Source organism: Phaethon lepturus, unplaced genomic scaffold (genome assembly GCF_000687285.1).
Source record: "Phaethon lepturus isolate BGI_N335 unplaced genomic scaffold, ASM68728v1 scaffold17386, whole genome shotgun sequence".
Taxonomy (NCBI): Eukaryota; Metazoa; Chordata; class Aves; order Phaethontiformes; family Phaethontidae; genus Phaethon; species Phaethon lepturus.
In genome coordinates this window covers 28-23189 of record NW_010548439.1, presented here as the reverse complement: position 1 = coordinate 23189, position 23162 = coordinate 28, and the positions used below count along the sequence as shown (strand labels likewise).

The window sequence follows — 23162 nt, the reverse complement described above, 5'->3', positions numbered from 1 at the left end:
ATTCTAGGCTGACTCTCTGTTGTGAATTCACTTGATGTCTAATAAAAAAAGGAGAGAGACAATGGGAGAAATTAAAGACATAAGGGACAGCTCTGAATTTTAGGGGCATATTGTCATGCACAGAAATCTTCAGGCATCTAGATAAGAATATACCATAGCCTTAACTTTGAATTTCCTTCCTTTTGTGAAATTAGTCAGGCTGCTGACATTACTTAAACAGCCTTTTTCAATTTAAAATTCCACCCTCTTAACATTATGCAGCAGGACCAAGCGGTGTGAGTGTTTCAGAGGTGGTGTTATGACAAGGGTAGATGTATACATAATGGGGACTTGAGCGGTGAGCCTAGGAACAGCCATCGTATGGAGTGTAGGAAGAGCTATCATAGGATGTGGCCAGGCCTGTGTTTACATAGAAAAAGCTCATATTCTATATACTACAATTACATTAGCACACTGCCTATGATCATATCTTGTTTCCTTGATGCCTAGAGATGGGGAATATAGGCTGTGATTATTGTTACAGGCTTTAGCAATAAGAAGAGAGGAGCCTTGAAATACCAGCAATTAGCATTCCTGCCTAACAATAGCACGCCGTGGGGCCGTGTACGGAGAAGAGCACAGGGAAGAGTGGGTGGATGACACACAACCGGCCCCACTCGCACTACCAGGAGCTGAAAAATAGTACAAGTTTCGGGGGAATTACGCACCTCTCGGCTCACAAGGATCACGCTGTACGCTTTGGCCTCTACATTCGTGTCCTGCTTTGTGTTAGTTGTGCGCGGGAAAGGCTTCATGCTTCCACAGAGGAGCTGCTGCTGCAAAAATGAGTGGTTAGTGAGGGAACAGAAATCCTCCCGGGAGTTCCAACCAAGGCTCAATGCCATAATTGAATTGCAGCACAGCTTTGCTTTCCAAGTTTCAGAGTAGCCCTTCCTTTTCCCGAGACTGCCCCGTGTCAGCAGCAGCTCGGTGTGCCCTCCTGCCTGCACTCCGGGTACCAGGATAACCCAAGTTACAGCAGCCCCCAACAGCCGCAACACAAAGAATAAGCTGTTGAACCTAACTCAGCGTTTAGTTCCACACACGACAACGTGCCGTTCGCTATGGACCCGAGCGCTGCCCACCGGTCCGACAACGCTGCTGTCCCGAGGATTCACCCACTAGTGTCTTTGCTCTCCTGTAGCCTCCCTGGGCAGGTTCGGGAAAGATGTCCTCAACTGGAAGTCACGGTCCCTGCTGCCGCGGGCCACAAGACAGCGCAAAACCGGCTGTGAACTGGCGCCAGGTTTAGTTGGCTGCGGAGCCGGCGCACGACCTAGCAGCAACAGGCTAGGGCCCTTCAGTCGGCACACACATCGAATTTGGGAACAGGAACCTCAGATACAAGCAACAACGATAATTTGTAAGGAAAATTCACCAAATACAGAATTTAAAAAGAAATAAAAATCTGCGTTGGTGACATGGATACTATAAAAATAAAGCAGTGTGTGGACAACAGAACCGCGTCTTGTTACACCACCTCTGTGAGGTGTTGTCTTGCCTGTAATGAAACAGATAAGAAAAATTTGTCTTCTTTACTTCAAGTATTTAGCACAGGGAGAGGTGGGAAGTTCTTCCCCAACCTCCACTCCAAGTTTACGCCAGTCTCTCCACTTGGCAAAAGGGACGAACTTTTTTAGCATTGGGAAATGGATTACAGAGACACTGCTTTGCACACTGGCAAGTGGGTAGCGGCAGTCCTCCAAAATACTTTTAACTGGTCGTTTGGAAAGGAGTAGCTTTCAGTCTGGATAAGCTAAATTAATAAGTAGCTGTTGAAAGTTTCATCCTCTGTTTGTTCATTGCAAAGTGCATTCAGAAATGCTAAGTCAGTAACAAGCATCAATAGCCACCCCTTTTTAGTACCCCCGTCCCCCTGAAATTCCTTTAAAACCCAAAAAAGCCACAGACAATATGCTACTCAAGGAGACTCTACTGGTAAGAAATTACAGGTGTTGGTATGTCCACTTGTACCAGAAATAACAATCCTCTCAGGTTTTAGCCACCATCATTAATTTTAATGGCAGTAGACAAGAAACAGTGTACATGCAGCTCTGTGACACGCTGCTGCTTTTTTTTTTTATACTCCAAGAGCCAAGACAAGCCCTTCATATGTTAGCAGCTATTAATTAAGACAACAGTGTTTAAGCAGTGGGTTGAGGTAGTTTTAAAACTCCTTAACCCTTTAAAGAACTGACGAGCTTTAAAAAGCGCAGAGAGAGATACATATATATATAATGCGCATCTGTTCATTTTAATGTGTATACGTAGAGGTATCTGCATGAAGAGATTACGCACATATGTATATACACACACACAATTGTAATGCCTATGATAGCTCACAATTATTTTTCAGGGAGTATTTAAAAAGCAATCCAGATCCACAATTTATAAAAGTGCTGTTGCCAATTTATATAGTTATAAAACTGTTTGTTGATGTTTATTTTGTCATTTAATCAAACTTATGGTTATTCTGAATTGCAAATTTTTTGGCATTATTTTGCTTTCATGGTCACGATTTGATACTTTTAATGCTTCCAGTGCTACAAAACTGCAACTTAACAGACCCCCTCAACCTTCACATCATGGCTCCAGAACCAGCATCTCCCGTCAACACCACATTTGGATCGTTTGCTCCTTTTGAAGCATCTCATCAGATTTTGCTAAGATTCCTAGTATATCCCAGTACTGTTGCTGCCTCACCTTAATTTTTCATGTTTAACAAGTAGGTTTAGAGGCATAAATGTTAAAGTGCTGGCCAGAACCCATATGGTGAGTAAACAAATATTGCCACTTGCCTCAAAAATAATTTCGATTTTGTACACAAGCAAATTAGCCCACCAGACAGTCATCTACTACTTCAGTACAGAATTTTCAAGCAATTGCATGGCAATTGGAAATCTATCAACATTCACAAATAGTCAAAACCAAAATGTACAGAGCCTTGCGACGATACAACCGTACTAGTTCACGTCATCATTCTTCAAGACAGTACCTTTGCTCACGTTCGTTTACTGTGGGTTGGGGGAAGAGTTTAGAAAACAACAATAAACTTCTTTAAAATACGAAAGACTTCACGTTTCACTGAGAAAGTCAGAAGAAAAATAAAAAAGTAGCCCCACCGCTATGCCAGTCCAGCCTCCACCATTAGCTCCTCCCTGATGCAAGTAAACGTCTTCCTACTCACGATGCAAGTCACAATGCCTACAAGAGTGGCCTAAAAGAACCGCGTATTATCTCAATGACTGCTTTCCAACAAACACCCAAGTCTTCTACTACACTCAGTTAAACATAGTTAATGACCTTGCGGCAGCGCTTCAACTGATCGTAGGAAGGCACAAAGCCAGAAAATGGAGTTAGTTCCAAACCAGGCAACAAGAAGATGTGCCGCACAAACTGAAAACTTCGGAAAAGAGGACATGTGCTGCCCTGATGAGCTGCCTCCAGCCGCAGGATGTTACCTTACACCAGGCGGTCGTCAGATTTCCAGGTGGGAAAGTCAGAGGTCAAACCTGTGGTAGCCATCATCCCAAGGGACTCGGAGCTCTGCTGAGAAAAGGCAGAGCACCAGCAACGTTTTTCTGCCCTTCAGCATCCTTTCAGCATCCCCTGAATACAATCACTTAATAAACTTTTTGGCTTGTAATTCCTAGCGATACAGGCATGAGCTGCCACCCTCCACGGAGCCGCAGGGGCGTTTCAGACCAGCAAGGAAGTCAAAAAGCTGCACGCTGCCATCGCTCCTGCAGCAATTCCACGCACAGTGGCTCTGGCCGTTCGCATCGCACGCTGAACCTGCTTCTCGGCCTTCTCCCGCACCCACAACTCCTACCAGTTACTCCTAGTAATCATGTAAAAAAAGCATTTTATCCAAGTATTACTGTCGCCTAGAAAAGCACGGTGTCCTACTACAGCGGAGCTCAACGCTGTCAAACGCTTGGGACGCGCTTACTTCAGGTTGTCCCTTCTAAAAGCAAGGCAAAAGAAAGGTGAATGAATATTTCGCTTTACACACTTCATAGGGAATTTCTCAGTGCTTTTGTATTAGAAAAAAGCCTTGCAGCTTTGTAGTATGTTCGGTGCCAGACACGTGATAAATTTCCACTGGAAAAAACTCTTGTAACATGACTGACAATAGTAAAGCCACAATTACCGTAATTTTATGCCCCCCGCAGCTAGTGGTATAAAACATAGTTTTGAACCTTGTTTTTACTTGCTGAATTTAGACAAATTTATAACGTTATTGATGTCAGTGAGAAAGACACTCAAATGTAGAAATTGTATTCCTGAGTATAAAAACCATTGGAGCACAGTATTTTCTATGTGCTATAGATGATGAAAAATATGGTTGTCGTTAGAACTATAAAAAAAGATGGAAAACTGAAGGGTTCTTTAAAAAAATTAATTTAACATTACATATGTATTTATTTTCAGCTATTGCATTTGATCAGGATTTTCCCTCCTCCCTGGAAAGCTGAACAGTTAACAGTTAACCAGGTGCGATACGTGATATTACCAGCTCTCTCACTCTGAACATTAATGTTTGAAATACAGGCTGAGTCAACAGAATCATGAAGGAAAGCAAAAACCTTGTTTAAGCAAAGTCTATGGATATATGGCTCCTAACGGATTTTCCAATGAGCATACACTTTCTATCCTGCGTCCAATTTTTAGAGTGTATTTTTCTTCAGAAAGGGTTCTGAGGGCGCTAAAGATGGACAACTACTAGAGATGATCAAGATTTACAGCTGAGCTGACCTTCACACCTGAGCCGTTCAAGCTACTAGCTACACTCGTCAGAGGGAAATCCCAGGGAACGCTGCAAACAACAAGGGCAACTGCCTGATTTAATTTTCGGTTTAAGCAGAGAGTTTTTCAGAGTATGGCTAGGTAATGAGCTCAGCAACCTCACACAGTTGCTTTGGTTGGAGCCTCACCTCTGGCTCCAATTTCCACATCAGAACATGCAAAGAAATCCTAACAGCCCCAATGCTAAACGCCGTCCCGGATTCAGACTCATCTAAATTACAATTTAGGGTGGTTCTAAACCACATAACACGCTTGTTCCTACAGCTGCTTTCGGATTTGCCAAATGTGAGGATTAGGAGGCTGCTGCTGGACCAAACTTCCTCTGGGATTTTTGGCACATGACGACGCACCCATTCCTTCAGTTACCCCGCTGTAATTACAGGACTAGCACCGTTGTGGCTCCCCGCGGTGCAAAGGCGTAAGAGGACCAGGCTTGGCTCAGCAGCTCCGATCAGTCCTTCACAGCCTCCTCCTTCCTTGAGCTGGGCTTAGCAAGTAACTCACCCTTAGCAGCCCATGCTGCTGCCACTGCTTTCCTCGCCAGTGAACGTCAAGGAGAAGTGGTTGAGGAGGAGACAGTGAGAGCCATGAGAAAAAGCAAAGATCCACGGTGGTGTGTCACTGACCCCAACTGCCAGCGAGCTGAGGGCTGCTCCTTCCCCTCATGGTCCTTCAGTCCCAGTCCAACCAGGCACAAGGCATCAGGCTGAAGCTGCTAGCTTTGTCTTCTTATTGCCACCCACAATACCAACCCTCATCCTTCCCACCTAGGTATTATCCCAGTACTTCCAAACCCTTCAGAGTTCCTTTGCAGCGATCCTGTATTTTGACAACCACTCTTCATAGCCCCTCTCCCATAAATAAAAACCCAGCACCCAGCAAAACAGCCTTTCAGAGCCTTTTTCGACACCCTCAAAGGAGACTGGCCAGGCCAATCTCTTCCTGTCCACACTTCCCTGCCCAAACACCTCCACCCCAAACTGTTTTCTGTCTGAAAGTCCACCGTCTTCCCCTCCCCTGAAGATTCACCATCACTGTCTACAACTCTTCCCATAAAGCTCTTCCTGTAACTCCACTTTTCAGACTTGCCCTGGTCTCACGGACTATGTGAAGAACAGCAGGTGCAATCTACTGGCAAAACCAAGAACTAAATTTGCTGCTAGTTTTCAAGACTCATCACTTCCACTGGGAAACACCGAGCTTCATTGCTTGCTGAACCTCGAGTTCATGGGCGCTTACAGCCGAGTGAAGTCACTACGAGAAACGCAGCTCTACGAAGCGGTCTGGAGCTATTGGTGGAGGCAACAGCAGTTCTATAGATACCGCTGCTTTATCACGGTGTTACAAGGGTAATAAACATGAGAAACTGTGAAGCATTAGCCAATTGTAACATAGAGATTTAAGAGTATCAGAGACAAACCTTGCATTAATGGTTTTATCTAAAAGTAGATCAATGTGGAGCCCCCGCCTGTAGCAGGCACTGCCTAAGACAGTTTCTATTATCTCACTTTCTTAATTACAGGAGACAATAGAGAAAACTCAAACCTCAAACTTCCACATCTGCTCTTATTTCCATACCTAATGGGAAACCCAGAACTTTGCTCCTGTAGCTCAGGATCTGCACGCTCACACGCAGAAAGATGCCCTTGGATTACACTACAGTCTCAGGTGGAGCCACTAACTTAAAAGGATATTGTGTTTCCCCCGATTCCCGGTTCACAGAAGTACTGGCAAACCATCAGAAGCCGCAGCCATTCTGGAAAGGAAATTATCTTTTTGCAGTTGACTTTACACAGAAATTATGAGAACAATTTTAAGAAACACAGAGAAATCTTTGCTAAAAAAGGCTAAATTCAATGACAGTCCCAGCTTTTTCTCACACACTCGCTTTTGTCACCTTCACAACAACAACAAACTGGTGCAGGAAACTGGACATTCCTTCTAGATGCTGAGAGATTTCTCACATTGAACAGCACAACTCCTGGTCACATCCACCACTCCCGTCTCTTCCTCCTCTGCCATGTTCCTGGAGAGCCCAGAAGCATCACACCTTTGAGAAAGCAATAAACACGGTAGCGAACACACTTCCAGATTATTTCCCTGTCAACACGTGCACTCGTGATCCTACCTTCACCGTTACGATCCTCCCCTGTTACCGTAAACTGCAGCTGGAATCCTGCTGACTCAGGCATTCAATCTATTAAAACTCTCCTGAGCTGCCACTGCCAAAGACAAGATCCAAGCTACTCCATTTTCAACAGCGGGTATGTATTAAGAAAGTCCAAACAGGCAGCTCCTGACCTACCAAGCTACTTTCTTGCTACAGAAAAGGGTCTCGGGAGACAATGAGTTGAACGAACTCTTTTAGTAGATAAGGATAGAACTACAGGGTGTAACCGCCGTGCTGCAAAATGACTGCATTGGTGGTTAACAATGAAACTTTTCCCATGTTGAGCTCAAAAACCAAGCAGCACCCTCCTCCTGCCCCTACCTCAAGGGGACAAGGGGAAAAGAGGCGAGTCTGTAATGTGGCGCAGGGTGAGATTAAATCATCTCAATTCAAGCAGCAAGCTTTTTCCAGTCCTCTCAACCCCAATCAAGAAGCACTATTATGCAAACACACGCACGCTCACACAATTTGCTTTTTACGGCAACGTGTCGGGTCATTTCATGTCAGCACACTCTCAGCTTCCCACAGAGCCCTCGGGAAAAGCACACTCCCATCTCACAGGCACCGCACCTGGGCTGGACCTTGCACAATCCCAGTCATCCACTAGCCGGTGGCGAATAATTCTTTTCTGCTTTAAAGGGGTAAGTGCTACGGTCAGTGTGACAGAGTACGTTTGGTGTCCGGGCTAATGAATCACCACAACTCTGCAAGACTGCCATTCTGCATTTTGCCACCTTACCAGTTTCTTTCTTTGAATATGAGGAAACAAATAATGAACCTACCTACTTATTTGGTGAAGAAACGCTAACCTTCTAAACTGCATTCTTCCTCATGCTTGAAATGGCTGAGTCTCAGCACACCAACGCACAAAAAATATTATCATTTCAAGCGTATTCTAGAAGCGTCAACACAAGTGCTGATTCTGCAAAACCTTCCCAGTATAACCTTGTTTCAGACTGAGATGACTGTGTCCCAGAGTGGCACAAAACCCTCACTGTCCCACATTTTAAAGACAGGAGAGACTGCACTCCTTTACGTAATCATTCCTTAATTGTACACGAAACATTTACTGGAACAGAAAATGGGAAATATTATCATACAAAGGCAGCCTTAGCCCTTAATTTTTGCCCATAATTTTTTTTGCCCATAATACCCAGAGATTTAATAATCTCTGCCTTCCTCTCTCTGCCGCAAGGCACCAAGGGCCAGGGCCATTGCAGTGTGATCCCAATGATCAGCGTGCACCTTCACCCGTGGCTCTCGGGAAACCCTGGTACTGTTTGGTCTCACGCTCCTGCAGTGCCCCACTGACCTCTCCTCGGCTCAGCAGCCAGCTGGTTCAGCCCATACCTTTCCATGAGGTCACTCGAAATGCAATTCCAGAGCCAAAACCAATTTTATTCATATTCCTCAGTTACAGACTATCAAATTGACTTCCCATTTCCACAACTGCAACTATTAAGCTGTAGGGCATCATTCTGTTCAAGTCAAGCAAGTTAGAAAAAAACCAACTGTGTAGGTGCTAACTAGTACTCATCCTGCCCGGTCAGCCCTCACGCATGGGCACTAGCAACAGGCAGCCACGCACGCGGTCGTGTTTCTTTTCTGCCTTGGGAGGCGGCAGCCATCAGACACAACCTGCCTGCATCACAGCACGGACTGAGGACGGATGCAGCACCGGACCGTCAGCTGCACCCAGTCCATGACCACAGGGTCCTTGTCAAAACAGCAGTTTAGATCTACAGTTCTGCCCTTAAGCTCCTCCGTGCTGACCTGGTGTTTCCTTCAAGTAATACTCATTCTCTTCCCTATCCCACGTGCCAGCTCAGCTCAGAAAGCGTACAGGTCCATTGCCTCCAGTTATGCTCGGATGCGGCTCCGCTTACTGGAACACAGCTACCGCTGTGAAACCGAGATCCAGGAGATGGCCTCTAAAAACAAGAGCTGTGGCACTAGAGAAAGGGTTCACACAGTCTTCAGTGATGCCGCTATTACACTGAAACACATCTAATGTAGCTGTCGCTTTTGGAAAAAAGCAGCACCTCCCTTTGTGAAACGACACACACCGAGGACTGCCTAGGCTTGCGTTCCGATGGGGCACCCAACCATTAGGCTATGAATAAAATTTCAAACGGTCAAGCCTGAACCTGACAACCCAGGGAGCAAAGGGTGCCAGGCTGCTACGAGCCGAGGAGGTGCAGTGTGGTGTCAAGCCTATGCTCGTGGAGCAACGAAGGACATCGTAAAACCACACAAGCAATGGAGCAGACAGCTAGGATTCATACAGTTTGTCTGGAAAACAGAATTTACCTCTTGCCTCAGCCCCCAATTAGTTATACCTCTTTTTTTTTTATTACAGCAGGAATTCTCTGTGTATTTATAAATATACTAGCTAATGAATTGGAAATTTTACTGGAAAAAATTAGGTCCAAATTTCTTCCCAACTTTGACACATTCAGATTACTGTACAAGTCTTCCGAATTTGTGTCGAAACCTTGTGTGGGCACATGAATTTTTAATTACCACTGTGTTGCTTATGTGGGAAAACCTAAGAAATATAAGGTAACTAACTGAAAACGTTAAGATCAATCAACAAAGTTATTAAACGCACAGAAACGAGCTTTCATTTCATTAAAACCTGCCTGAGGTACTGCATAGGCACCGTATGCCATTTGTTATACCAAGGTGCACAGAGCCAATGGATGCATTTTCTATGTATTCTCTCATCTTTGTAATTCTTAAGTGTCTTATTTTCATGATCCCACAACTCTGGACTGTAAAACTTCATATCAGAGTAGGTTTACTCCCACGTTTATAAAAATAACACATGTATACCAGTCTCCCAGCAACTGCTACCCCTGCAAATAATGGGCACTGCTTTGTTTAGAAGGCACATTTTCATGAATACGCATTTCTTGCATCCATAAAATTAACTGGACTAACCCTTATGAGAATGAATTAAAGACGCTATAAAACTACAACACGCAAGCTAGTGTAAATTTTGTCTGTACCTATAATATTGAACACTCTGACGAGATGCTTAACACAAAAGAGAAGTACATTTAGGAGAAATCTAAAAAAGATGTGTTTATTTTCTGTGTAGATACAGATGAATCCTGAAGATGATGCTCTTTACCCTTCAACTTGCACCCCAAAGTACATCGATCAGGCAAAGAACAACAAAGGATAAGAGCGTTTGCTTAAGTTATGGTTACATACCCCTCTAGCAACTTTCTTGATATACATATATTTTGTGAATCAGCAGGAGCCAAAATACAGTTCAGGTTATAGCAGATCATACATCAAAACAGAAATAGCCTAGAAAGCTGCATCTTGATATTTCATTAGCAATTTTAACAGCGTTTCTATTAATGAATGTTTCTATCAATTACAGCTATGGAAAGTGCTGTTTAAGCATAGATTTATATTAAAAATTACACACAACAGCATGCTTTTTTAAATTTTTATTGAGTGTAACATTTAAACAATTTCATAAACAACTAAAGCATAAAAGACTGTCTGTTCATGACGCTTCCAATCTTCTTTTCCTCCATTCTTCCACATAGAACTTGAATGTCTCCTATAAATAGAGTGGAATAAACAAGTTCAACATTGTTTCAACTCGGAAGTTACTAATTGTGAACAAAGTCTTACGTCCTGACAAAAGCAAAATCTATTATTCTCTGTCATACAAAACTAGATCTGTATTGAAGTCTGTATAATTAAGAGAAATACCAGAGAGAGAGAATAAAAGGAAAAGGAAAACCTTGCCAAAAATGCATAATGAAGCTTCTATTACAAAATGCAATAATATAATCAATTTCATTTTAAAAGTGAAAATACTTCTTAACTGCAATCTGCAATTGTGTCAAAAAAATTGAGATGCTTTTAAAGACCAAGCTGTCTGAGAGAAAAATTGAACAGGGAAAACAGAAAATGAATCATTTCAGTGACTTGGAAAAAACACTCTTATTTTCACTAGCTACGTGTAAGAAACAGACATTCTAGGTTTTAAATTTACACAGTCCAAATAAAAATTCAGATTATAAATTATTGTAGAAAAAACTTCACAGCTGTTAAAAGGCTAAACCAAAAATTCTATGCCAAAATTTTCTCCAATTCTTTGCAAAGTGAGAAAAGGAAACTACATTTATCATGATGCAATATGGAGAAACAGCATTTAATCAGGTCTTTACAGAACTACAGAAAAACACTTACTTTACAATATAAAAAGTAACTAGAAAATGACAATAAGGAGTTTGCTTAGAGAGAGAAAATTTAGTAAGTCTTTAAAGTCTGCTTCGCTAAATTAGTACTAGTAGACTATTAAGTCAAAGGAATGATGTGAAAGAAGTATTTACAGTCTTGACAGTTTTATCACGCCACTTGTCACCCTCAAATAAGGTATATTTGCACAGCTGCATAGATCTGTTGGCAAGGCAGCTAGAAGCAAAGCTGCAACAGAAATATAATTCCTACAGTTCTAAAATCCCATGCTGCTAAAGCAGCAACTTGTACTAGTTACAAAACAGGTAATTAATGAAAACTAAAACCCTTTAGCTGTTAAATGAAATACACATTCTACAAAACTTTTAAAGTTCATTTTCTTAGATTAATGCCCCAAGGACATTTGATCAAGGTACACCTGTAGATAAGTGCCTGATAAGGATCAGGTAGTTTAAATATTGTAAGCCCCAAGAGGTTTTATTTCCTCAAGTCAAATCCAGTGCAAGATTACTACAGCTCCTACAGCACTCGGTACTTCATACGTTACCTCCTTTGAGGAGTCTCTGCAGAGATCTAATCCCTATGTAATTATTCATGCCATTTGTTTTATTAACATTGAACATACACAATTCTGCAGATCTATTTCTTAATTAGGAAATACTCACAGGGGGTTCAGTGAAAGGGACAGGCTCTCCTACTTTCTTCAGAAAAGTTGCCAAAGATTTCAGAGAGAGCTCATGCAGCTGTATATTCTTCTCTTTTGTTTTCTCATACACAGCCTTTACAGAAGCAACATCCCCATCCAATTCTGAAGGAAAAAATAAAAACCAAAAAACCACACAGTGGTTAAGCGTTCCTCTTTTCACCTGTTTCCATGATGTCATGTATTTCTACTACTTGCCAAAACATATTTTAAATATTTTATACAATATTCCAAATATTCTGGGTATTCTTCATGTCTTACCAACAATTCACATAAGAGAACAGAACATACAGTCATTCTAGCTTTCTTTTTTACTTGAGGCTGGATGATCAATTCCTTCAAGAATGTGCTGGAACCACAAAGGAGTAGGAGCCTCACAGTGAGAACACACCACTCTAGATTCACAGCCATATGCCTCTTTCTGAAGCAAATGATAAAAAATAAAAACAAAAGCTAGAACAAAAGCCACTCCTATTTAGCATGTGAGAACTCTAGAACAGAATTTAATTCCCTTAATTACGGGCAGAGTGTTGTTAATGGTTACAGCTGCTGGCTACATCAAAAATATAACCTAAAGGAACAAAGAAAACAAAGGTCAGGTGCTCATTTTAGAACACACAGGAAAAACCAGTTCATGCTATTGAGCAGGAGAAAATTCTTGCTGACCCACCACTACCTATTACAAACCTTGACTGCTTAGGTAACAAATAGCATTTTGCTGGATATTCCATAAAAGGCATCATCCCCTGCAACAGGTTCTAATAAATCCATTCTTCATATATTTAAAGCACTATTCACATCTAGCTGTCGAAGAGTGGAGGCTATTTCTCCTTCCTTTGAAGTGAGAAGGGAGAAACTCCTCCTTCTACATTGACTCATACTTAACCACAGACTTTTCTACTGCTCAGACATTTGCTTGAGAAGCATCAGGATGAAATTAAAGTGACCCCTGACAATTTCACTGTTGTCCTCAGGGTCCTAGAAGCAGTACAATAGTTTCTAGCACCTTGTGAGCAACAAGCAAGCCATCATATCCAGCTAAATTAATTTTGTTGCTTCGGAAAACGCAAACACCTGCAGTATGAGAGCTGTCTCACGTTCTTACTCGTTCACATTTAGAAACACCATCTTCACAACCATAGGGGCTACAAATCAATGGTTCTTAAAGAAAAAGAAGCTTTAATTATGCAGGAACAGATAGCTTGTGTCCCCTTCTCGTGAGAAAAAGCTTCCCACTCACATCTGGCGAGTGGCTGAGCTCCTTTTTGAACGTGGGAGGCTACTGCAGAAACTGCATGAAGTGATGGTTTAATGAAAGCCTAATAGAAATTGTTAACTTTGTACTTCTTTAAAATAGAAGTATTTACCGTATGGGAAACAAAAAAACCCCAAGCTAATACTTAGATTGTGTTTAATGGACCACGCAAATGTGATTTTACGTTTCCTTGTTCTAGAAGGTATACAGCAAAGCATTATGCATCTCACCAGATGAAGGAAATCTAGTCTCGTCAGTGGATCATATCGCAGGACAAGGAAAGGAGTAAATGTCCCTTTATTTCAGTCATGGATGTCTGATATATGATCAGACTTCTTTCAGCTGCGATCTATATCCTACTATATAGTTTCTAAACACATAAACAATTAACATTTTATTTGTCCATTTATTTTGACAACTAGCAACAGTAACCAACTGTAGTAACAGTACTCTTATCTTTCATTCCCCTTTCTAACCAATTAAAAATAACAATGGGCTTGACAGGAGAAAAGTTTGTTCTCCAGAAAATGATGCTACAAGTTTGGACTCAGCCCAAAATGAGAATTCTTGCTTTAAAGCTTACTAACCGTAAAATAAGAATAATAAAATCTTTTAAATAAAAGACCTTATTTCTAACCCTCTTGGCTAGAACACAACCTAAGCACAGCCTTCTAAATTTCAGTTTTGCTAATGATAATTTTAACAGCCAAATGAAACTACCATACTCAGCACTGCAGAAAGTATGAAAAATGGAAGAGATGGGATGAGGGGAAGATGTAGCTAAATTGCTGTCCATGTGTACAAGTCTGTACATATTATACATGGTGGGGACAGAATATAGTAAACACCCCTGAATGTCCTAAGAGTAGGAAATGCAAAAATATCCTAGTATGTCTCATCCAGCTGATCCGGTAAAGTGGGTCAAGTAACTGATGGGTACTCTTCTACCTCATACAGGAGTGGAATCGATGTCTCATACAGGTGAGATGCTTGTACAGAATAACCTGCAAACAGCTTTTAAATCTCTTCATGCTGGTACTGAACATCTCCTCTAGAACTTTCTACAAGCCAGCGTCTCTGCCTGATGAAACTACAGCAACCATTTGTTCACATACAGAGTGGCTTCACGTGTTGAATACACTCTATCCACTGTTTTAGGTATAATAGAGCAAGACATTGATTCTCTGCAATCTCTTTATGAAGTTGTTGTACTATGATGTAGTTGGAAAGGATACTGAGAAAGTTAACTCACGGAATTTTTACCAAGGCCTAGTGATAGTGGAAAGCAGCAAGTACAGTGCTGGTGACAAAAGGGTGTTTTTTTGTTTTATAAAAACATGTTAGAAAGTATGTGAATGAAACTATGGGGCTAAAGGATTTTGGTAGCAATTGCTGTTTTGAACAAGTGAACAAGTGAATTTATTAAGTTAGATACTAAATCATGAGAACTTCTACAAGTTGATTCAAATACAGCAAAGTTTGTGTTCCTTCAACACCATACCTTGGATTTGGGTTTGAAGTGTTTCACTTAATTATTCTTATTTATCTCCTCTGTGATAGACTGGAGCACAAGGGCTTCTGTCATTCTATCTTTTTGCTTGTAATACACATATGAAGAGTATTTAACTGGAGGACCGTACCAGAGTACACAAGACAAAGGACACTACAGCACAGGCACAGAAGCTTCCAGCTCAGGGTTGCCATAGGGGCTATATGTCCTGGTTTTTCAAGAGTGAATGTTGCAAATCGACATATTTAAATAAGCAACTTGATTTGTTAGAGCTGTTCCTCTCTGACTTCAACTATGAAGAGAACTGATTAGCACTTCAACTATTTAGGTAAATCCAAATGAAGGTGTCTGGAATATTAACTTTGGCTAAATTAAAACAGGTATAAAGAATTAATAACAATAAGGTCCTTGCACATTACTGACAGAACTATCACTTATGACTTTGAAATAGACACATCAAAGGAACCAAGATACTTACTACATGTTTCAGGAAAAAAAAGCTAGATTCATTTTAAAAGCCATTCATTTCTACAATATTTCTCTCCATGGGTTAAGGACGGATTCTTTTTTATTCCATGAAGCCCCTACTTAGCCTCTATTGTAACAGTATCCTTTAATCTGATACAGCTCCTTTTGTAAAGGATTCAAGGCTTGGGTCATTTGGTTGCTTTTCCAATCTAACAGCTAGGATAGTACACAGATCCAACAGACTTACAAAAAAACCCGCACAGAAACCCCCCACCTCTTTGTGGCTTCAACTGTAGAGCAAGTTATACAGTCTAGATCCTACTCCCCTTTCTAAGGGTTTACATGACCTTTCTGAAGGTCAGAGTTCTTACTAAAAAAACCATTCCAAGGAGAGTAAATTACCATAACATCTCATGAGGTAATGGTATGCAATTTCCGTATCTTGATGCTCAGGAACCAGTTCTAGAAGAGTCTCGATCTTCTTTGCCTGTGAAATTTAACGCACAGACAAAAAGAGCATTAACTACAAATCTTAAAGAACAAAATAAAACATCCAAAGTTAGAATAATTATTTCAGATCTTTTTTGTTGTTGTTTTGGGGGGCTGAGGTGGGTGTTTTTTTTATTATTGGTCACGGTGTTTGGGGGTGGGGGGAGTTGTGTGTGTGGTGGTTTTTTGTTATTTTGTTTTTTTGTTTTGTTTGTGGCACATAAATGAGGATATTTCAATTATAGGGAATGAGCACACAGCCAGGAATCTAAACAAGATACTCAAACTAGATCCATGCCCAAACCACCATAACAAGCAATATGGAATGTGTCTTTTAATGTAAACATAGAGGCATTTTATCATTGGAGAGAGGCTGAGGTTTTAACTCGCATTTGTATTGATACAATGTAGCCAACAAAATAAGTGCTTTCATGTTGTGATACTGAACTGGATAGTGCAGTAAAACATTTAAAGCACAATGTTTGTGGGATATAACTGTAACATCAAAAACACAGGAAATTACTGAAAGAATAGAAAATATATTAACTACACCCTCCTCTCCATCATTCTCCATCAAGTAAGCCATTCCTTTAAACATAATCAGCTCTGCAAATTAACCTCCTCCCTCCCCAAGAAACCTGATAAAGTTGTCAGCTGTGAATTTCAAGATCCAAAACACTTCAACAAAGGTTAATGAAATAGTATTTTGCTACATATACAATGATATACATTAAAAAATATTATACCTGTCCAGGTTTAGATGCTGATCTAGCCATAAAACTCACTAAAGCTCTCTTCTCCTCAACTAATGCACCACACCTCTAAAGAAAAAGAAATAATTAATGTAGCAGTCATGAGTAGGTTAGTGATATATAAAATGATTAAGTTGAAAATTTCTAATTACAGATGTTTAAAACAATATACTAATATATTACCTGTTTACAAGTAAATAATTGACCATTAGTTTAAAAAAAACCCAAAACACTGCTGAACATAGGAGACAAGTTCATTTCATGCACCTTTTTGGTAAACATTATTTTTAAAATCGTAAGTATGAAGTTTGTTTAAAACAAAAGGGGAAAGAATTAAAACTAGTATTTCAACATACCACAAAAACGAGGACTGCGAAAGAATGAAAAAGAGAAACACTATTCCTCTCCAATTATACTGCCAAGCATTCACAAGTGAGCTAGGGATCATAAGGTTAATTATACATTTAATAAGGTGTCAGGGAGATAACTGCTCGTTTCTTTATAAAAATTAAAATGTACAAAGCAAGTTCTCTTTAAAGTATAATTACCTACACTTATGCATACAAAGGACTGATTTCAATCTCTCTATTTTATAAAAGGCTTTCACTGCAATAGACAGTGTTTGAGAGAGAGAGGAGTTGAACTTAGAAAAGTTTGAGACAGACCAGATAAATCAAAAATCTGTTTTACTTTAGAAACAAGGGCAAAATAAAATATACAAGAGAATATTTTGGTGTATGTTCCTCAAAGGTGTCAGTCTTAAAATTTTTACAATGCACAGTGCTTTTTATCAGCTGTAAGATATTTTATCAGTACCAAAATACACAGGAAGAAGAGAATATTGTGCATATAAAAATACACATACCATGAATTTACTACATTCAAATTAGTATTTGAGACATATGCAAACAAGAAATTTTGGTTTATGCCATTATGAATGTACTGTATGCGTAATATGGTTTGACAATCTCTTTAGGGTCCAGGTGAAAAGATTTGAAGCCTCATTCCATCAGCGATCTCAGACAAAAATGTAACTGTAGTGTTTTGACAAAAAATTGCTTTATGGTGATAAACAGAGGTGAGATATTAATAGGAGAAACTTGCAACACAGTATTTACTAATTCTAGCCATTCTCACCTACTGTCAGTATAAGCAATAAGAACGCTTTGACAGCAAAGAGACAGTCTAGTTGGACAATGTTTTCCACAGCCCCCTTTCTTGCTGAAATATCAAACCACTTTTGACTTCCATCAGTAAAAGCATTCTCCTTCCAGACAAAAGACATTTTTAAGAAACAATAACACTTTTAAATAAACTCCTAGATGCATTTTTGAAAGCAAGGGTTGTCCGTGTGTATACTAACACTTCAGATTAATAGAAGCAAAATAATTAATTTAGATTGTGGTTTCCTTTTCAAGAAACGAAACAATGGACAGTGATTATTACTATCCCTTAGTTACCTATTAGTAGAATACTTGACCCACAATAGCAGTCAAGAATGTTTAACACAACCGAAAGTTTTTCCTGCACCGTATAAGAAACAAATTTTGTCATATACACAGAAGTTTCAACTCAAGCTTATCTGTCAATGTCCACTTAACATGAAATATTTTAAAATTTTCCCTCAACATGTAACATGTAGAATATTACTTCAAGTATGCTATAGAGCCAAGAATTTCATTCCAACAACTGGATGCTGTTGTAATAAGAATTTTTAGGAACATATGAATGGAAATTATTCCATGTTTTGAAAAATTTTAAGAACATGCAGATTTCACTTAGAAATGCAAAACCCCCTATCTTCACAAAAGCAAGAAATTGTAACCGCTTTTCATTCACTCATTCAATTTCATTCATTTCAATCAAAAAGCAATCAAAAAATCAGGATAACTTGAGAGTTTTTTGCATTTTGATGTTTCATGCTATATAGCAAGAGGGTTTCCTATCAAAATTGTAGTCTCCTTTTATTTTAATACTCAGATGACCAGTTAGGCAAAGCAATAAACAAAATAATATTCCAGAGCAAGTAATTGTACAAACAATACACCTCACCCTGTAACAGAAGTAATTGAACACATTTGTTGGTATGCATTCTTCTCAAAAAATGGTCCTGGAGTATCGTAAGACATCTGATGGATGAAGCAGAGCTTTTTCTTTAACAGCTTAAAATACTTCAGAACTGGTAACTGAGTAGTATGCACTACCAGGAGATTCGAGGCAGGAGCCTATGCACACAGAACAATCTGCAGAATTGGCATAACTGCTAGACTGCTGGGATGAGCCTCCCTAGCAGGGCATGTTTGCGTACGCTGCCAGCAGCAGCTCCCATCACCCACAGTTCATCCCACCTCTGGCTCAGCTTTGTCTTTAGCTCTGTACAAATGGCATGAATGTAGTTGTCTTGTTTCTTGAAGATAGCAAACTCAGCTGAGACTGCAGCCCAGAGACCAGCATTTGTCTTTTAATGCATCTGTGACACTCAAGTGAATAGAAAGCAAATTCACTCTTAATAAACCTTGAAGACAGTATATACAACGTAGCAACCAAGCGAAACAAGGTTCATGAAAAGCAAACATTGCCTGCTTCTGGTTTGCAAACTGCACAGTTTTACAGTTGCAAGATGTTATGTTTGCAGCGCTTAAATCATGTGAGAAGTTGCAAGGAAATGGTTTGTGAGAAGCAACTGCTGTGCAGCAGAAAACTTACAAAAAATAGTTGCTTTGGATGGAATTTCAAGCAATATACAAAGTCTTCCCTTATTTCCTTCAGGTTATTAGAAGACAAAAAAACCTTCTGACTCTGGCACCACTACTACTATCAGTACTAGAGTACTAGTTCATGGTCTAAACTGTGCTACTGCTACTCACACTGTAACTCAAAAGCATACTAGTACTAGCCTATGCTATACAACACCTCATTTTGACAATTTCTTAGTTAACCTTTGAAGAGCTCTAAGCATTTCTGCACCTCTCTTGTTGTGTCATTACCTGTATCAGTGATCTGGCATCATCCACTCTGTCTGCACTGACATATTGAAGGAAAAGATCTGTGACAGGTCTGTAAATTCCAAACTGACTGGCCAGTCTTTCTGCCATCACACCAACTGCAAAATGATGAGTACATAAGGAAAATCTTTGATTGAAAAGCCACTTTTGTAAACTTCACAGGCATGATTTATGCTGACTGAGCAGGTTTTACATATAATAGCTCTTTCATAACACCTCTGTCTAGTCAGAATATTTAAATATCATTGCAATTAACTTACATTTTTCCAAAGCTGGTTCTAATCCTTCCTCAGACACCCTTCTTAACAAATAGGAAATACTTCTGACAGCTTGATCAGGATTCTGTGCACCAGAGATAAGCAGAGGCTCAAGGTATTCCACAGCAGCATCAAGGTCATTGCTAAGAAAAGAGATTGAACTCACCTAGTTTCTGAAAATCAGGATTTCTAAACCTAAAGAACCAGTTATATTCAAGTTTTTGTTTTCTACTTTAAGGTTATATTTCCCAGGAATAGTTGAGAACCTATGACTTCATTCAGACATTGTAAAAGTGAAACCATTTATGACTGAATTAACAAATTAATACCTAAGTAACATTTTTAATGAACTTTGACCTATACAAACCCAAAGTAATTTTGACGCCCTTTTTTCCTCATTAAGCACAGTTCAGCTAGCTGCTTTAGGAAAATGTGTTCTGCAAATCTATAAACGCAAAATAAAAATATTAACGGAAGGTATCTGAATAATTAATGCACACAACTCAAGGGTTTTTTTTTTTTTTAATGCTATTCAGTTAATTATTTACCTGATTTTTCCCATGCTTGCCCTTTTGGATGCAAAAGACAATAGTAAACATCGTTTGGTCGGTACCTTTGTCTAAACACTTTTAATCTTATGGCCTAAGTAGAGCAAATGCTAATAAAATACTGCAGGAAGTATTCACCGAAGTATAAACTCTACTTCTAGCATTTTAAAAATATAAATGACGACATCTCTTATCACTCCACTCTAAAAACTAATTTAATTGAAAAAGAAATTGGAGCACAGCAAATGTCTTTAGGTGAAGCAGAAATGCAGCACATGTGAAAGCTGTAAAAAAATTGCTTTAAAAGCTGTACCAGAAACATGAATCTACCAATAAACAAACAGGTATTAAAAATATCTGTAAGAATCTGTTTTTCATAGTTCTCAAGGTACAGCTTGCAAGATATTCAAGAATGTACAAGGTGCATATTATTTATGCTGCTTCTAAGTCTCTTCATACATCCAAGCTAGTTTTGGTATGGGAAAAGTTCATGCTGCTTGAATAACCTGTGCCTGCACATAGCATATTTATTTATTTATTCTTGTCACCGATCTACGTCTTGAGAACATGGCATGACTTTGCAGCACTTTTATGGCATGGAAATACAAGAAAATGTGCAGCTTACGAGACAAATCCTGAAGCATCTCTCCTGTGTCAAGTGTTTAATTTAGGCAAAAGTCAATGCACTAGAACTGTGTGCCAAGGACCATTCTAAGTATTTACAAGATCAGTCCTTTACAGACAGATTGGTTTTCAGTGGCTGAAAATATAGTGAGCTCACTACTGGAACTGGCCTGCATGGTTCTCCTTCAATTCAAGTCCTCTTGCTCTTCCAAACACTTCAGTGATTATTCTCTCTGGCCTTGCATGCCTGAAGCGATCAGGTATCTCTTACGTACTACACAGTTCTACAGCTTTCCTGCCAAGTTAGACACAGAAGCTCTACCCAATGAAACTGGATTGAAATAAAATAACAGAATATGTATGATTCTTGAAGACTGGTTCCTGCAAAGCATATCTAGAGAAGTTCATAGTATGCCCGTTCTCCCAGAAGTGCTTCCCCCATGCAGTTTTATACAACAGATAAACTAGCACAGTACCAACGTAATGCCAAGCAGAACATGATGCTGAATTAAATAGTTGAACCAAAGGATAATCAAAGTGTACGGATAATTATCTTGATTGAAACTGTGGCCTAAAACAGTACAGCAGCCAATTTTCTACAATTCTGTCAAAAAAAAAAAAAATCCCAACAAAACCACTCCAGAGATATATGTCTTGCTTTCACATTTGGAGGGTAAACACAATAATATTTTGTCATTTCAACTACTGGAAGAGGGAGCAAATTTTTATTTCCAAACTAATATTACACGCATAATCTGTGGGTGCTAACTTCCAAGATTTTTTACATTTATATTGACAAAGTACCTTAATTTTAAATACAGATTTCATAGGGCTTTTGATCTAACACCAAGGAGAACATTTTACAGGTGTAGTACATTAACACAAAGGTATCAAAGCTAAATTACACCACCAGAGAAGACTTTATGCTCTCCCAAATGCTTTATAGCTATCCCTGTACTTCATTAAATGATTTTCAACCCCAAATGTCTTTGGGAAATGATGCCAGAACAGAACTGAACAGCACATTGCTCAACCTGGCCAAAGTTCTAACATCTAAGACACTGTAAGAATGGAAACAGAATGAAACGGGTAATGCAGGTGATTTCCCACCAGTCTGCATAAAAGAATTACATATACCAGTCCTAGAAATACTTACTTCTTAGCATGAGCCAATGCAATAGCATTAGCTATTAGTGAGGCAGATATACCAATTGATTTTGTCATGTCTTCCAGCATGTTTTTAAGTGCTTGCAGGTTCTTGCTATCTCCTTTTTCTGCTAAAGCCTGAGTGAGCGCAGTAACTGCTGGTCTACTAGGCAACAAGCCACTGTCAAGCGTTCCTTTTAAAACAGCCATGGCATCTAACAATAGTAAAGAAATAAGGGAAAAAGAAATCAGATTTTAGTCCAGAAGGCAGCCATGCTGCTGTTATGATTAACCCTAGTCTTTTAAAAACATGCACAGGAAATAATTCTCTTACTGAACTTAAGCCCCAAAACTGCTCTAGTGAATTATAACTTGAACACACACACAAATAAAAACTTTCAACAGTAATTCACGTTAAAATGCTTTAATACTTGCTCAATAAAATGTATTAAGATACTTTCAACATTTCATTAATTTTAGTATCCAGCTCAAGGAAAAAAGCAGCTGTGTCAAATGTCCTCCCTTATGATCTTAAAAGTCATGACGTTTTCAGATTGCTTCTCCTCCAAATCATAATCAATTTTCATTACAAAAAACCCAAACTGTTGCATACTTAAGAACCAATATCGTTTAAAATTAAATTTCTCTTTGTAAGTGTGCACCAAAACTTTGTTTACCAACATTTAATTTTTAATTGAAAGGACAGGACACAAGCCTCCATACGAGAACAAAAACAAACTCAAAACTGGACAGTTACCTCAAGAACTCCTAAAATTACAGCAACTACCAATGTTAAAAACACACAAAATCCATCTCCTGTCTGTCTGCCACAAATTCCCCAAACCCACCGCAGATGCAGTCACCTTCATTTCTCTAACCAGAATTCTTGTCAATTTATGTTATACATGAGCAAACACACACAGACATGCCCCTCTGGTAAAAAACTCTTACTCCTTACGAGCACAGGCAGGATTAATCACAGATAATAATTATAATACCAAGGGATAATACTTCTAACACAATACACACCCACTTGAACTCCACATCATTAACATTCCAATTCAATATGCAGGTACTGCAGAAACCAAATATTACCTTTTACAAGACAGGAAGAAAACACATCCTGTATGCCTAACCTTCCTTCACAGCAAATTTTCTTT

General features: G+C 39.5%; 1 protein-coding gene across 1 annotated transcript; it reads right to left on the bottom strand.

Moving 5' to 3' along the window:
* Positions 1-10253: 10253 nt before the first annotated feature.
* LOC104623024 (leucine-rich PPR motif-containing protein, mitochondrial-like) lies at positions 10254-22218 on the bottom strand. Its single transcript, XM_010289970.1, has 7 exons — positions 22013-22218; positions 19688-19827; positions 19410-19525; positions 16417-16491; positions 15584-15668; positions 11911-12053; positions 10254-10598 (listed from the first exon to the last, which is right to left on the bottom strand). Exons 1-7 carry the CDS (start codon positions 22210-22212, stop codon positions 10542-10544), a joined length of 816 nt encoding a protein of 271 aa, XP_010288272.1. The 5' UTR covers positions 22213-22218; the 3' UTR covers positions 10254-10541.
* Positions 22219-23162: the final 944 nt, after the last annotated feature.